This window comes from Macaca thibetana, chromosome 15 (assembly GCF_024542745.1).
Source record: "Macaca thibetana thibetana isolate TM-01 chromosome 15, ASM2454274v1, whole genome shotgun sequence".
Taxonomy (NCBI): domain Eukaryota; kingdom Metazoa; phylum Chordata; class Mammalia; order Primates; family Cercopithecidae; genus Macaca; species Macaca thibetana.
This window is the reverse complement of record NC_065592.1, coordinates 30,238,252-30,256,148: the sequence shown is the minus strand read 5'-3', so window position 1 is coordinate 30,256,148 and position 17,897 is coordinate 30,238,252. Positions and strand designations below refer to the sequence as shown.

Here is a 17,897-nt window from a genome sequence, read left to right as displayed (position 1 = left end):
TAGGTTAAGTAATAGGTCCAAGTTCACAAAACTAGTAAATGTAAAGCTGGAATTTTAATCAAAGTCTGTTTGACTCTACAGTCTGTTATTTTTTTCCTACAGTTAATATGGCAGAAAATATATTTGTGACTCTTAATAAGGAATAACCCAGCCCTATAAAATGAATTTTTCTTATTTTCCTATTGCATTTGAAAATTGTAATAGTCAGTCTATTAACTTTAAAAAACTTAGGATGTACCTAAAACTCAATTTAACCTTTATATTAAAGTTAAGAAATACCCTTGAAAGGTTTCAGGCAAGGGAATGATATGATCAGATTAGTGTTTTTGGAAGTTTGCTCTGGCTGTAGGGTTGAATGGGTTGGCACGGGATGTGACTGGGGGCAAGGAGGCCAAGATGGAGGCTGTTTCAACAATAGCAATGGGGTTGGAAGAAGTGAATGGGCATGATGACTATTTAGAGGATAGCCTGGATAAATCTTGTTCATTGACTGGATATGGGAGGTCAGGATGGTTAGAAACCAAGACAGACACCCAGATTTTTGAGTGAGGCCTTATATCCTTTCCGGTATTAGGATAAGGGGCAGGTTATTAGGGAGAGATTTACAGGTGAAAATGACAAGTACTTCTGGGACAGACTGGGTTTGAGGTATTTGTGAAGATGTTACAATGACCTTTGGGTATCGGTTTTGAAATTTAAGAGCATGATCTGGGCTACAAACTTAGTTTTGGAAGTCAGCATCATATTGGTGGTTATGCCATAGAAGTAGATGAAATTGCTCAGGAAGGGTATGTATAGTGAGAAATGAAGAGAGTTTAGGTAAGAATCTTACAGAACACCAAGATTTAAGAGATAAGTAGATGGCATAGCTAGAGGTGTGGTACTGTATTGTCACAGAAGACTCTTTCAAGATGGAAGGGATGACCCTAAATACTTACCCAAAGAGAACACATTTATTCACATAAAGACCTGTACATGAATGTTTATAGCAGTTTTATTTCATAATTGCCATAAACTGAAAACAACAAATATCCCTCAAGTGGTGAATGGATAGACAAATTGTGGTGCAGCTGTACAACTGAAAGCTATACTTATCAATTAAAAGGACCTACCCACCTATACACACAACATGGATGGATCTCAAAAGCATTTGCAATGTGAAAGAAATTGAACATGAAAGGCTATATACTGTCTGATACCATTTATATGATATTCTAGAAAAAGCAAAATCTCTGAGAACAGAGATGAGACCAGTGGTTGCCAGAGGCTGGAGATAGGAGGAGTGGATCGACTATGAAGGGACTTAAAAGAACTGTTTGGGGGTGATGGTCATGTAATATATTGACTATGGTGGCAGTTACATGATAGCATAATGTATCTAAACTCATAGGCCTGTACACCTACAAAGGGTGAATTCCACTGCATATAAATTATACCTGAATAAACCTGACTTCAAGTAAAAAACCAAAAACAAAAGGGAGCTGTAAAAATGTTCAACATAGCTTAAAAATGACATAAGAAGAGGACTGAGACATGTCCATTGGACTGAGACATGGCATTGGGGACTTTACAGGGAGCAGTGGCAATGGCATGGGGGAGGCAGAAGCCAGAATGCTAAGCATTGAGGAGAATGGCAAAGATTACTGGTTGTCTGTCCCCCATACCCATTTTCCCCTTCTTACATGGGAATGGAGGCCTCAACTTTTGGATAGGCTCATGACTATGCAGAGTAAAGACTGCTTTGTCTAGTCTCCCTGGAAACTGAATGTAGCCATATGACTGAACTCTGGCCACAGAGATGTAAGTGTCCTGAGGCAGCTTCTGGGAGCCTTTCTTAAGAGGCAGTTGGCGTGCTTCCTTTACTTATTTTTCTTTCCTCTTTCCACATTTATGTTGGCTGGAATGCAGACATAAGGGCTACAGCCAGAGCAGCCAACTTGGACTGTGAAACAATTTTAGGAAAGGAGACCACATATGATAGAGCAACGTTTTGTAGGAGCCTGAATCTCTTTGCTCTTTCAGGAGTCGAGCTCATAAAGTGGCCCAGGACAGCTTATCTCTGATCTTTTAAAAGACAGAAAAGCACATCTTTTTCCTGTTTAAGCCTCTTAATTATTCACAGATGAACTTAATCCTATATGCAACTGGAAAGGGACATGGATTGGGGGGAGGGTTTTATGATCTCCAAATTCACATCCAATTTCTCTGTGAAGGGATACCTGGAGTTGATCCAGAGTCTCCTTCCACAAAACAGCTTTTTGAATCTTCACTGGGTTTGACTTTGCAGCTCACTCTCCAGAGGAAAAGGAGGAGCAGTGAATCCACTGAGAACATTTTGCACGGTTCTCTTCCCAGCCCCTTGACATGTGGAGCTGTCTCCCATCTAGAGTCACCATACAGGCTGTTGGCTGGCCAGAAAGCCCTAGCCCTGTGGCTTGCGTATCTGAGTCCTCTCCCCTTTCAATCCCAGTCCCTCAGGAAAGCTTTCCCTGAACATCTACCTACGCACATCCACTCCTCTTTTATTCTCCATCAAAGCATGTTTTAAAAGCACATCTTTAGTAAGACATAATTCATAGACCACAAAATTCACCCAGAGTGTATAATTCAATAGCTTTCAGTGTGTTCAGTTGCACAATCATCACCAGAAATTAATTCTAGAACATTCATCACAGCATCTTATTACTTAATTTTTATAGCAATATTTTCAGCCTGTGACGATATGTTTATTTTTGTCTTTATCTGTGTTTTGCCTTTCTACTTTAACCCGTGAGCTCCTGCAGGGCAGGGACTGTGATGGCTATGCCTATGCTTGGTGCTGTGTTTTCAGCACCTGGCAAACACCAACTCACAAAGGGACCCACCTGCAAGATACAAGAAAAGCCTGAAGCTGTCCCGTCGACTCTTCATTGTAGCAGGTGCAGGACACCTGGATGAGAACTAGGTTCTTGCTCTGGAAACCGTTAGGAGTAGAGGATTCTCAGAGGGGGTGGAGGCAGGGAATACGTACTCCAGGTGGCTTATTACTGCGGGGCCGGAGCCGTGGTAATTTGGGAAAACATAGTCAATATAGCTATTGTTTTCAAATAACAGACTAGGGAAACAGACCCTGGACAATATCTCCCTGGCAGGCGGGAACACGCAGAATTTGGAGTGAAACGGAAAGGGGCATGGGGTCACCAAGGTGGTGAAACGCCGCATTAAGGCGCTGCAAGACAGCTGGAGTTTTGCTTGGGAAACTCACAGGGATCTCGCCGGGCCGGCACAATGGCGTTTCCGAACCCATGCCCAGCCCACTGGGGGCAGTCCTTGCTGCTTGCAGAGGCCAGACGCTTCTTGCAACTTCTAAGCGGCGAGAGCTGCCACCTTGCCAATGACTCACTCGTTTCCCTATGCCCTTTGGGCTGTGCCACCCGCCGCAGCCTCTCTTCTCCCCCACCCACCCTTCTACCCAGGCTCCGCGCCGCGCCGTCAGTCCCAGGGGAGCCGCCAGCGCACCTGGCGCCTAGGGCGCGCAGCGCTGCTCGCTGGTGGCCACCTCACCCGACGCGCAGCTGCCAGCGCGCTCCCTCCCTGAAACCCTGAAGTGGGGTGGCTTGTCTAGCGCCCAGTGAACAACATTATCCAATTGCTTCCCGTTTTATTCGCAGGCTGGGAGCTGAGAGAGCCTGAGCATTCACTTTCAACCCTCCAGGGGAGGAGGGGGTGCGGGCGGGGAGAGGAGACGACTCCCAGCTCCACCTCGCGCTCAGCGCGGCCAGAGCACTCGGCTCCGGGAGAGGCGAGCAGCGCCGGTGAGCCCCGCAGCAGCGCGCCCGGCCGCCGAGCCCCGCGATGGAGTGAGTATCCCCGCACCGCGCCGGCCGCTGCCCTCCTCTTGGCATGTTGCCATGGTGACCGCGGCAGCAGGCAGATCCCGCTCGGGTCCACGTCCAGGATGGGTGTTTAATTTCAGCCCCATGTGTACGCCTGGTGTTTCTATAGCAGCCGCCGCGGCGGCAGGAGGCAAGGGGTAGGAACCCCGGGTGGCGTGGTTTTTGCGGCTGCCCCTTGGCCAGCAGTGCCTGGGGGGCGAGTGAGGGGAGTAGATGATGTTGCTAAGGACGGAGGCACGTTCTAGGCTTTCCCATCCCTGCCCCAAGCTTCCGCTTATCGGGGAGTTGGCCGCAATAGCCATGACTTCCGATTCCTAACCATGTCAGCATTATTGGACTGCAGTTAAAAAAAGAGGGAGGGGGTCACTGCGGATCGGAAGCAAACGCGGTTCGGTGTGAAGCGTGTAATGGAAGAATGATGAGTTAGTGGGTAGTATGAGCCAGGGCTGCAATGTCCTGGCTACTAGAAACCATCAGAAGACCCAAAAGAATTGATTTGTTCCTGGGGTATTGGAGAAATAAGACAGAAACATATTGGCGGCAGCCCAGAGTGGAATTACAACGTTTGGCACCGTGGACATGGCATGGATGGGTGGGGAAGAGAGGGCATGAAGACAAGAGGCGTTAACCAGAAGAGGCATAATAAAGGGCTCCGGTTGTGGGTCTGGTCTCGGATGCCTCTTTTCTCTGTGTTTGCATCCCTGCACTGCTTTTTGGACACTCTCTCGAGCTGCTGCCGCAGCAGGGCCGCTCTGACAGGCGACAGCCAGCCGCTTCAAGGAAGGGTCATTTTCTGAGCCAGCTATTAGATCCCACTCACTTGGTCAGCTTCTCCTCTTCCGTTCTCTTCCCACACTACTCCTTGACATTGAGGCCGTCTGAAATCATATTTCAAGTTAGAGATAAAGTCATGTTTTCAGACATCAGGACCTTCATGCCAAACCCAAGAAACCCTAGATGCAGCCTTTATCCCTCTGCATATCTGATTGTGTAGATGCAATTTAATCCTCAGGAAGGCTGCTAAAGCAGAAGTGAGAGATGGTGTGGCATTGTAGGAGTCAGGAGTCATGGATTTCAGGCCCCACCTAGCCTGATACTGGTGTTATTGATTTCCTACTCCAGTAATTGAATGTCTCTGAGCCTCAGTTTCCCTATCTCTGCAATGGAAACAAAGATGTTCCTTACTCACTTTGAAGCATTGTTGAGAGGATCATGTAATATTTGTATCTCTTCCAAAGGGCTTTGTAAATTGTAAGATATGTACAAATTTAAGGTATAGTGTCACGATTAAGAGCTAGGTTCTGGAGTCAGATTGGCTGGTCTGGGCCTTCTGACACTTTGCTGAATGACATTAATCTCCCTGGGCCTCATTTTTCCCATCTGCAAAATGGGAATAATAATAGTAACTATTTCATGTACTTTTTGTGAACATTAAAGAAGTTAATGCATGTAAGTTGATACATATACATATAAGGTTCTTAGAGCCTGGCATAAAGTAAGCTCAATCAATGTCATCTATTATCTATTAATATTATCTATTATTATTAGGTTGATGCAACAGTAATTGCAATTTTTGCCATTACTTTCAATGGCAAAACTCAAAAATTACTGTTGCATCAGCCTAATACTACAGTCTACAGCATTTCATGGGATTTCGGATTGGCACCAAGCTATTTTTTGTTTTAGATAGGGTCTCACTCTGTCACCCAGCCTGGAGTGCAATGGTGCTGTCATGGCTCATTGCAGTGTTGACTTCCTGGGCTCAAACAAGCCTCCCACCTCAGCCTCCTGATGGGACTACAGGCAAGCACAACCATGCCCAGCTAATTTTTAATTTTTCATAGAGACAGGATTGCCCTATGTTGCTCAGGCTAGTCTTGAACTCCTGGATTCAAGCAATCCCCCTGCCCCGGCCTTGCTGGGGATTAGGTGTGAGCCACCACGCTCAGTCTTTTTTTTTTTTTTTTTTTTTTTTTAATTTATAAAGAAATACATGGTGTGGTGGTTCATGGCTGCAAGCTCAGTGCTTTCAGGACAGAGGTGTTAGGAACTCTTGATGAGCCCAGGAGTTTGAGGATGCACTGAGCTATAATTGCATCACTGCACTGGGTGACAGAGCAAAACCTCGTCTCAAAAAAAGAAAGAAGGAAGGAAGGAAGGGAGGGAGGAAGGGAGGGAGGGAGGGAGGGAGGGAGGAAGGAGGGAAAGGAGGGAAGGAAGCAAGGAAGGGAAAGACAATGCCTGAAGGGCAATTGAAAATAACATAATTCCGAAGATACCACTGTAGATGTGAGAACCAGCAAGAAGCCACAGCAGGCTTGGGTATACAGAGCAGATTCGGCCTGATGCACACTTCATTCTTGTTCTTCACTGTCATTTTCTTAGGCATGGAGACTGTCCTTTACAAGAGACTGAACATAGATCTAGTCATCTCACGGGGTAGGGCTAAATGAGAGCCTGCTTGTTTGCCAAGGCAGCAACTTTCATCTTTATGTTCTCACATGAATAATCTAATGTTTGATGTATTTCTCCCAGACTTAGCACTTGGGTACTCAATAACTGGAACAGCACACAGGACTGATAAGTTTACAAAGGTCCTCAGCTCTTTCCCACATTCCCTCTGAGTCCTCTGGCTAAGGTTTCCTTCCAGGTGTGCTAAGTTCACACCTGGAACTCCTTGTGAACAAAGACCTTCCTCATCACATTCTTTTGGCTCCACAGGATCCAAATTGCTGCCTCAATTAGCCTCCTTCTCCCTAATAAACTTGGTCTCGGCTTTCCCATTCCCAAGTGACATTCCAAAGTTCTCACTTCTTGGTTAACCTTTCCAATTTCCAACTCTGTTTTCTGCCCTAATTCCTTGGCTTCCTTAATGTATTAGGCCGTTCCTGCATTGTTATAAAGAAATACTTGAGACTGGGTAATTTATAAAGAAAAGAGTTTTAATTGGCTGATGATTCTGCAGGCTGTATAGAAAGTGTGGTACAGGAGTCAGCTCAGCTTCCAGTGAGTCCTCAGGAAGCTTTCAGTCATGGAGAAAGGTGAAGCAGAAGCCTGGCAAGTTGTATGGTGGGAGCAGGAGCAAGAGCGGGGTGGGGGTGGGCGGGGGCAGTGTCACAGACTTTAAACAACCAGATCTCAGGAGAACTTATTCACTATTGCGAGTGAGCACCAAGGCCGCATCCCCAGGATTCACCCCCAGGACTGAAACACCTCCCACCAGGCCCCATGTACAACACTGGGGATTAAATCTCAATGTGATACCTGGAGGGAGACATCCAATCTACATCACTTGATATAATGAGCTTTTTCATCTCTCTTTTTTCCCTTTTAGAATATCACCTTTTCCTATCCCTCCTTGGGTCTCACAACATTTCCCTTGTACCAAATACTGCTCCTTCCCTTCAATCTAAACACTACTCAAATTTCATCCCAGGTAGGAAAGCCCACTTTGAATATGAGTGAAATAGGGACTCCATTCCCCTTACTTTCTGTAACCAACTTATAAACATTTATTAAAAGAGGGAATAAAATTCACTTATTTTATGTTTTATTTTAACCGACAAATATTTGTTGAGATATTTGTTGGCTTACTGGTCAAAAAAACAGTCATGATTCTCATTGCCTGATGAGAGATCGATGTTAAATCAGTAAACACATGTGTGTGTATACTGATTAAATTTCTCCTTAGAAAGGGGTTTTTCTTTTCTATCACATTGTCAGGCTGCAAATTTTCTGAACTTTTATGCTTTGCTTGCCTTATAAAACTGAATGCCTTTAGCAGCACCCAAGTTACCTCTTGAATGCGTTGCTGCTTAGAAATTTCTTCCACCACATGGCCTAAATCATCTCTCTCAAGTTCAAAGTTCCATAAATCTCTAGGGCAAGGGAAAAATGCTGCCAGTTTCTTTGCTAAAACATAAAAAGAGTCACCTTTGCTCCAGTTCCTAACAAATTTTTCATTTCCATCTGAGACCTCCTCAGCCTGGATTTCATTGTCCATATCATTATCAGCATTTTGGTCAAGGACATTCAGCAAGTCTCTAGGGAGTTCCAAACTTTCCCACATTTTTCCTTTCTTCTTCTGAGCCCTCCGAACTGTTTCAACCTCTGCCTGTTACCCAATTTCAAAGTTGCTTCCACATTTTCAACTATTTTTTTAAGCAGCACCCCACTCTAGTGGCACCAATGTACTGTATTAGTCCATTTTCATGCTGCTGATTAAGACATACCTGAGACTGGGCAGTTTACAAAGGAAAGTGGTTTAATGGCAAACTTACAGTTCCAAGTGACTGGAGAAGCCTCACAATCATGGCAGAAGGCAAGGAGGAGCAAGTCACATCTTATGTGGATGTCAGCAGGCAGAAAGAGAGTTTGTGCAGAGAAACTTCCATTTTAAAAACCACCAGGTCTCATGAGACCCATACACTATCATGAGACCAGCACATGAAAGGCCTGCCCCCATGATTCAATCATCTCCCACTAGGTGCCTTCCACAATGCATGGGAATTGTGGGAGCTACAAGACAAGATTTGGGTGGGGACACATTTAGCAAGAAAAATGATTAAACCTCACAAAGTATCCATAATCACACAGACTAAACCGTAAGCTCCTTGAAGACAGGGTAAGGGATATTTTCATCACCATTTATCCCAAGTGCCTATCACAGTGCTTCGTACATAGAAAGTATTCAATAAATATTTGCTAACTAAATGAGTTACTGGATGAATGAATGAAGGCATATGTTAAGAACCTGAATTTATCTGTAACTTTATGTCCCTAATGCACTTATCCTTTCAAACCATATCACCAAGTTTCCCAATTTAAAATGAAACTTAGTGAAAATCAGGAAACATAGTCATTTTTTCGCAAGCATTATTGGTTTTAGTAAAATGAGAGCTTCTTAGTTTAAATAAGAAAAAAAAAACAGCCATAAAAGATAATGAAATAATGTCCTTTGCAGCAGTGTGGATGGAGCTGGATGCCATTATCCTAAGTGAGCTAATTCAGAAACAGAACGCCAAATATTGCATGTTCTCATTTATAAGTGAGAGCTAAATGGTATGTACACATGGACCTAAAGATGAAAATAATAGACACTGGGGACCTCAAAACGGGGAGGGTGGGAAGGGACAAGGGTTGAAAAATTACCTATTGGGGACAGTGTTCACTGTTTGGGTAATGGGTACATTAGAAGTCCAGTCCCCACCAGTATGCAATATACCCACGTAACAAACTTGCACATGTACTCCCCTGAATCTAAAGTAAAATAAAATTTACAAAGGGTCTATCTTGGAAAAGAAGAAAGGTCTAATTTCCACCTTAAGAGACTAGAAGAGCAACTAAATCCAAAGCAAGCAGAAAAAGAAATGAAAGAAAGAAAAATCTAGATAATAAACAAGAAAAGAGGGTATTAACTGATTGAAGTTAAAATTTTTCTTAGTGACATGCTCTGTACTGGATGGGTAGAGCAGAGAAGACCTACTGGAAAACCAGAAGGTGGGGTTGGTGTCATGTTCCATACCATGTCAGTGTTCTTGTGTGATACACGAAACATCAGGCAAGGGCAGGTACATGCTGCCCTCCTGGGTGGGTTGGGTATGAGATCCATGTGTTTGCAGGAATGCACTTTAACACCTACAGTTATTAATTTGATGCCACACCTACAGATTTTGCCCCACACTTCTCTGGAATGGTCTTCAAAACAGTATGGGATCAAAAAGGCACAAATAACATAACACAAGAATCTAAGTTGTTGCCATCCCTGTAAGCCCTGAGGCGCTGACAATGTGGGTGACAGCCTCAGATCAGAAGTGGCATTCCCCATCACCAGTCAGATGCCTGTTCTCACATGGACTTAGGCTTATAACATCCAGGGTTGATCATAAAACATCTATAGTTTGATTTTGCAAATGAACAAATCTGGCTTCATGGAAGAATAAGTGTGGTAGGGACACTGAGTTACAGATAACTTCAGGTTCTTAACATATGCCTTCATTCATCCAGTAACTCATTTAGTTAGCAAATATTTATTGAATACTTTCTATGTACAAAGCACTGTGATAGGTACTTGGGATAAATGGTGATGAAAATACCCCTTACCCTGTCTTCAAGGAGCTTACGGTTTAGTCTGTGTGTGATTATGGATACTTTGTGAGGTTGAACTATGTTTCTTGCTAAATCCATCTTCTGATGACACAAAATGTGGCATTTTGTGGGTTCAGCTTATGGAGGACATCAAATAAATGTGTTTAGAAATGTGTAAGACTTTTAGAAGATAATTTCTATGATGAAAGTAATGTATGCTTTTTAAAAATTCAAATATTATAGAAGTTTATGCAGTAAATATTCCTATTTTCCATTCTCTCCCTCATATCTCAGTTCCTAGGGGTGATTACCATGAACACATGGGAAGCTTCTTTCCAGATATTTTCCATGCAAACATCATAGAGTTGGAATCACTTATATATATAGGTTTAAATATTTATTTTACATAAATGAAATCATACCACATATGTTGTTCTACAGCTTGCTTTTTCCACTTCATATTATATTCTGTGTACTTTTACATATCAATATATGTTAGCATGTATAGCTCAGTGGTAGAGCACATGCTTTGAATATCAATATTTACACATCTACTTCATTCGATTTATAAAACTGCTTAGTATTTACTTTTGGAATATCATTAACCAGTTCTTTATGATGAAGAGTTAGACTTGTTTCCACTTTTTGCTAATATTTTCAATACTACAATGAACATCCTTGTCCACACTGCAAATGAGTCTGCATACAATTTTCTTAGAAATGAAATTACTTGGTGAGTGAATATGCACATTGTAAATTTTGCTATATATTGCCCAGGTGCCCCCAAAAGTGTTGTATCCCTTTACATTGCCATCCATCATGTTTGAGAGCCCCTGTTTCCCCAAATCCTTGACGACGCTAACCACATTATATATTCATATTTGAATATTTATGTTTGACTAGTCTAACTTGAAGTACATCATCACTGTCATTGGCCATGGTCTGTGCTCTTGCTCTCTCTACTTGTCACTTTCTCAGAGAGCCCTAGTAAGCCACAAGGTGCAAATGTTCAGAAGATGGTGAAAATCACTTACAATGACAAAGCTTAAAATATCTCATTGACTTTCAAAAGTGATCAAGTGATTGTTTTACAGTTTGTCAAATGTAGACTTTATTGATAGATTTCTTATTCTTAAAGTTGAGGAAATGAGCACATATCACTTAGCCCCCCTTTTACCATTTGCTGCAGTTATAGTGTGATATAGTTTGGCTCTGTGTCCCCACCCAAATCTCATCTCGAACTGTAGTTCCCATGTGTTCAGGAAGGGACCTGGTGGGAGGTGACTGGATTATGGGGATGGTTTCCCCCATGCTGTTCTCATGATAGTGAGTGAGTTCTCACAAGATGTGATAGTTTAAAAGTGACAGTTTCCCCTGCTCTTTCTCTCTCTCCTGCTGCCATGTAAGACATGCCTGCTTCCCCTTCTGCCATGATTGTAAGTTTCCTAAGGCCTTTCCAGCCATGCAGAACTGTGAGTCAATAAAACCTCTTTGTTTACAAATTACCTAGTCTCAGGTAGTATCTTTACAGTAGTATGAAAATGGACTAATACATAGTGTTAGTTTTATGTTTTCAAAGTTTTTAGCATTTGCAAATTTGATCATAATTCCCTTAGTTCATTCAATCAACAGATAAATCTTTTTGAATGTCCTTTTCATCCCAGGTACTGCTCCAAGCACTGAGAATACAGCAGTAAATTGTCAAAGAGCAGATGAGCTTATATTGTGTTAGAGGAGACAGACAATATATATATTACATATATACTTTGTCAGGCAGCAATACATGTTAAAAAAATAAAGCACATTAGGAAACTGGAGAGTGATGGGAGGGTTATTTTTGATAGTGTCATCAGGGAACAGGTTTTTGAAGTCACGAGTTTGGACAGAGACTTGAACAAGGTGAGACATGCAGAAGAAGGAACAGCAGTTGCAAAGGTCCTGAGGCAGGGCCATGCTTTGTGGGCTGAGTGTTAGTCTTGGATCTAAATGCAGTCAGAACACCACTAGCCCTTTCATCAATGACCTCCTCTTTTTTGAGCATCTTACAGGTTGATTTAGTGTTTAGTTAAAAGGGTTTGTTTTCAAACAGGGCCAAAGTGTTTTAAATTCCAAATGCCTGTTGGTTGTTTCTATGAACAAATGAATGTGTATAAAATTATAGAATCATGTTTTTTTGCCCCTCATAATTCTCTAAGATATCATTCCATTGTGTTCTGGCATTGACCCTTGCTCTGGAAAAGTCTGAGCTAGACTGACTATTTCTTCTTTGTAGATGGCTTGCCTGCTTCCATCCCTCCCACTCCTGCAATTTTTTTTTTTTTTGACTTTGATGCTGATCAAGTTATTTTTAAGCACTGAAAGTTTGGTAACTTCTCTTTGGTATTTCTCACTGTAAGTCATTGTGTTTTTTGTTTTGTTTTTTTTTAATGGAAAATGGTAGTTCCTTTGATCTGAAGAGTCATATTTTCCTTTATTTTTTTGTAAAGATATTTTCATTGTGGCTTTCAAATGCAGAACGTATTTGTTCTGTTATCTACTACAGGGACATCTATTACCTATTGCCCTCCATAACTATTAATTCTGAACATTTTTCATTTTTTCCTGATGTTCCTATGAGTTTCCTTACATTTAAAAGTCTGTCGTACAGATAGTTGACTCTCTTGTTAAGCAACAGTTTCTAAGTAGGCTTCACTTCTGAAATGGTTTTATGGTTGTGTTCAATTTGTTTTCTGGCTTGGCTAGCTCATTTTGCACTTATTTTTAAAAAAGAGTTCATATATTCAATTTTTTGAATGTATGGAGAATAATTTATCAGAAAATTATCTGTATTTCTTGGGCTATTTTTCTGAACTGTATTTATCTGCCATTTGCTGATAAGTCTTTCCTTTATATAAAAATAATAACTGTGCACATAGAATCTATGCATGTTAATGGCTTTGCATTTATTATCCATTTCCAAATAGAGGTAATTCTATCCAAACCTACTATTTGCTCAAGAATAGGTAGAAGGGATGGAGACAGTGATTTGGGGGAGACATTAGCTTTAGATTGGATATTTTTTCTCATAAAAAATTCTTACAACTCTGCAATGTCTTCTGTTCAAAAAAGTTGTGTAGCAAGTGAGCAGATCATTCAGACAGATCACATATCCCAACTTACGGTGTGTGAGTTGCGGGAGGGTAGACAGATATTTGGTGCTTTACCACTACTTGTTGACTTGGTTTAGCATTTATGAAGAGTGGCAGGGCAAGTCAACTACAAAGGGAATTGCTCTTTTCCTTCTATTTTCCTACATCTCTTGCCTCAAGATTATTTCTCTATGTTAAAGTTTTCAGTTTTGTAGATAATAAACATGAAGGATTCACACAGTACTCCCATCGACTGCCATCGGTGTCACTTTCTCCATCAGTTCACTCTGGTAGGGAACCAGCCCCTTCACACAGATGTCCCCCACTTTTTGACAGTTCTCACCACCCAGTGTTGGGCCTTTCTGTATTCTCTCCTTACGTAGAGAGAAATTTGAGAGCCAGTTAAGATCTGTGGAGAACTATATCACCTTTTAGGGTTGTCCACTGATTTAATAAAAGTTATACTCTGTTTGACAGATAATTCTTATAGCCTGTGATCTGAGAATTGTAGCTCTTTGCTAGTTTCATAGATCAATTTTTTCATTTCTTTATTTGTTTTTTAGAGTTGAAGTCTTGCTCTGTCACCTAGGCTGGAGCATAGTGGTACAATCGTAGCTCACTGCAGCCTTGAATTCCTGGGCTCAAGAGATCTTGCTGCAGGGCCCCAAATAGCTGGGACTGTAGGCACACACCATCATGCCTGGCTAATTTTTAAATTATTTTCATTTTTAGTAGAGACAGGCTCTCACTTTATTGTCCAAGTTGGTCTCAAATTCCTGGTTCTTAAGCAATCCTCCCACTTCAGCATTCCAAACTGCTGGGATTATAGATGTGAGCCACCATACCTAGCCTCACAGTAGATAAAATTTTCTTTCCAATTTTTCCTTCTTTTAATTCATTTCAGCAGCTTTGAAGGAGATACAGAGAAGACTTTACCATATCTTTAAGTTAATTAATCAATGAATCTTGTGTTTCTATGAAAATAATATTGTAACTACCAAATGTCATTGTTATTAAAAATCTGTTGTTATTATATATCTTAATTCTCTCTTAATTCTTAGGAATGTGTATGGCAAAAAAAAAAAAAAAAAAAAAAAAAAAAAAAAAAAAAGAGTTCATGAATGAGATTTTAAATACTTTGCAGTATTTTGGAAAGGGTGTACCTGGCAATGTTCTCCATCTCATCCTTCAAATCCATTTTCTACCCTTCCCCTGCCTGTGTACCTCATGAGGCTGTGCTTTGTGCCCTATGAGGCTGACCTCTATGGACTCCCTCAGCTTGCCTCTCTTACTCTTTGACTTCCTGTTGAGTTGGATCAATGGAAGGCACCAGCAGGAGAACCATGGATGGGAGAGAGAAGAGTGAGGTCAGTGAACGGTTTAATCTATGGTTTCTCTTCCTACAGGGCAGTGGGTTGGCCAGGGCATCTTTCCTCTTCTGAAGGCCGCAGCAGCCCCTCCTACAGCTACAGCTATAGCTCTCTCCCACTGCTGGTAGCCACTTCCTTCCTTTGCTCCTCTGGGACTTGATGTGGTGATGGCTCCCTCATCACTTTGTTAGCCCCTGGGTGCTTCACCATTGCTGTGGGTTACTGTCAGCTCTGTCTTTGCCTTTGTAAAGCAGTCTCTTTATTAAGCTTATTTCAGTTATCCAGTTGGAGTATACCATCTGCTTCCAGCTGGGATCCTAGCTCACACAGCATATGAAGGATAGAAGCACTGAAAGTCTTACGAGAACACATCTTATTACTGGGATGGAATCTGGTGATTTCTGTTTGTTCATGCATTCTGATCATTGGACCTCAAGGCTCCATTATAGGGAACATATATTGAGTGTTGTTATGTGCATACTCAAACATTTGAGAAGGAGACAATCCTATTCCACAGATATCAAAGTGCTCATTTACTTCCCATTGAAAAATGTCATTTTCTTATACATGACTTATAATAAAAATTCCCCAAATTTGATGCCTCAGAGGGAAGACCAATCTCAGTTACGAGTAGGCTTAATCAAAATTTTATTTCATTTAAAGAAATGAAATCTTATTTCTCTTCATTATAGGAAGGAACTTTCCTGGTCAAAATTCTGTTTTTGTAAATAGGTCTTTATAGTATTTGATGTACTATTTTAAAATGTGATAATTTAACCTATTAATAGTATATAAATGGATAGTACCTAAATTGCTGCCAAGTCAATTAAGTCTATACCATCATGTGTAATCTTCTTCACAGATAGTACAAAAGCATAAAGTGTGGTCTAATGAAAATGCATGTTTTACAAGTTCTGAATAAATGGGCTATAAATTAAATATATTATACTCCACTGACTTTTATATAGTATTTTGATACACTCTGGATATTTACCCCCCCCCCCCCCAAGATCTCATGTTGAAATGTGATTCCCAGTGTTGGTGGTGAGGCCTGGTGAGAAGTGTTTGAGTCATGAGGGTGGATCCCTCATGAATGGCTTGCTGCCTTCCCTAAAGTAATAAATTAGTTCATGCCAGAGCTGACTGTTTAATGGAGCCTGCACCTCCTCCCCTCTCTCTTGCCATGTGACACTCCTGCTCCCCTTCACCTTCTGCCATGAGTGGAAGCTTCCTGAGGCCTCACCAGAAGCAGATGCTGGTGTTATAATTCTTGTACAGTCTGCAGAACTGTGAGCCAAATAAACCTGTGTTCCTTATAAATTACCTAGTCTCCAGTATTTCTTTATAGCAATACAAAAACAGACTAATACATATTTCATACTTGAAAAGTAAGTTGTTGTTTAGACTGCTTGCCCTACTTTTAATACCTCAATTTCTATCAATTATGTTTATTTATCAATTCATTCAACTAGTAATTATTAAGTACCTAGTATGTGCCAGACACTTTTATGGGTATCTGTGATACAAATAGGAGTAAGACATTGTCTTTGCCTTCATAGGGGTCACAATCTAATGAGAAACAAACATAGTTGGCCAGGTAATTATAATAAAACATGGTAAGTGTTATGCAAAGGAAAGGTTTGATGGAATACTATCTGTCAGAGGCACATAGTATTGGGACAGGAGCCTAAATGAAGTTTAGGAGTCCAGGGATTCTAAGATGAGGTCAAAATCCAAGCCTATTTCATAGTCCTTGAAATTAATTTAGCATAAAAAATCTTTAATGTCTGGACTAGTCATCTTACAACTGGTTAAGTCATTTTCTCAAAAAATCAGCAACCCAAATCCTATATTAAAGCTAGTTTGAATAATTGACTTAACCTTCAAATCTTTTTGTTTGCACTTACAAGTCTATGACTAATGCTGCCTCCGTGATCATGGGTGAGGCAGCATTGTGGAGAATGCCTGCCCCCTTGAGGAATCAGAAACTCAGCTTTCAGATGATGGTGCAAAGTGGGATCACAAAACAAAACAAAAAAACAAAGAACAAAAAGGAAACAACACAAAACCCAAAACAGAACAAACAAAATGATATGAAGATTTGGTGGGCCCTGCTATACCCTTTGTAGATACTTGGTTTTAGTTACGTTTGCTGAGATCACATCAAAAGCCTCTGAACCTCTGAAAGGCATTATAAGTTGCCCAACTGCACCTATGAGCCATCCAGAGAAGCATTAAATAAGTTGATCCAAAAACTCTTTTGAAGTCCTCCATCCTTTCAATACTTTTCTTATCTTCTTTGCTTCTGAGCAGGAGATGCAGCATTTAAAATCAAGAACATCAATAAGAAGATCTCATTTCCTAAGACAGCATCTTTCTCACTGTAATGTGCATGTAATCATTTGGGATCACGTTGAAAAGCAGATCCTGATTCTGTAGATAGGGGGTGTAGTTAGGGGGTTCCTGTGTTCCCAACAAGCTTCCCAGGAGGTGATGTTGATGCTGCTGGTCTGCAGACCACACTTTGAGTAGCAACATTCTCAGTGCAAAGATAGAGCCCAGGGCTTTATATAACACAAGAAGTGGGTTTGGAGATTCCTCATTTTTTTACACTTCCCATCCCAAGACAATCTCATAGTAGGTGAGTCTGATGATGAATTGGAGTTCAACAATCTGTGTGTGGAACAGGGAAATACACAGAACAAAACCTGGCTCTTAATTTTCATTGGCACAACTTAGCAGTTAAATGTGGATAGGCAAAGTCTCTATTTTTTGGGAAATCAGAATAGGCTAGGAGTTAGCCAAAAAGTGTATATGAGATATATAAATGCAATATTACCTTTTAAAATATGAATTTGAAAATTTTTGTGATCATAAATAATTTAAATTCTAAGAATAGTTTTCTTTGGTCAGTTCTTTAATATTTTAAAAATAGTGAATCTAATTGTTCATGGCCTCATGTGACTGTAGGCCATAATATCTTGGTATAAATCTCCAGTTATGATTATATGAATATGATATGAATATGATGTGCTAGGCCCAAGAAGCTCATGGTATTCCATTTTCTGAACAAGATCAATAAACTCTGGGACCCTTATTATTAAAAGCAAGGGAAGAGTAACTTATTTTGTAAAAGATAATTCAAACATATTAGTAAGTTGTGTTTTCATTTATGTGAGATGAGAATTATCCCCAAAACTCTTTCATTGTAATGGGAGCTAAGCGTTATAAAGACAATGCATATTTGATGATTAGACTGCACAGAACAAGGTTCAGTTATGGATTCTTGATTGCTTGGTAAAATGATGGCTCTTCAAACCTAATTACATTTCGGTGAGTTAAAGCATGGTTCCGAAGGACTCAATATGTTCACTCCCAGTCCTCATCAGCTGTACAATTTGCTTTCCTGTTAGTTTTACTCCAGATCTTGAAATTAA

At 40.9% G+C, this 17,897-nt stretch overlaps 1 protein-coding gene across 3 annotated transcripts in view; it reads left to right on the top strand.

Annotated features, from left to right (window-relative positions):
• The first annotated feature begins 3,678 nt into the window (after positions 1 to 3,678).
• The window catches only part of PALM2AKAP2 (PALM2 and AKAP2 fusion), a 534,816-nt gene continuing 520,597 nt past the window's right edge, over positions 3,679 to 17,897 (top strand). For 2 of the 3 annotated variants that reach the window (XM_050761425.1, XM_050761423.1), the window contains exon 1: positions 3,679 to 3,839. In XM_050761425.1, coding sequence (XP_050617382.1) covers positions 3,835 to 3,839 — 5 coding nt within the window. In that variant the 5' untranslated portion in view covers positions 3,679 to 3,834. The remainder of the gene's footprint in view (positions 3,840 to 17,897) is intronic. The other variant, XM_050761426.1, reaches the window with a different exon arrangement.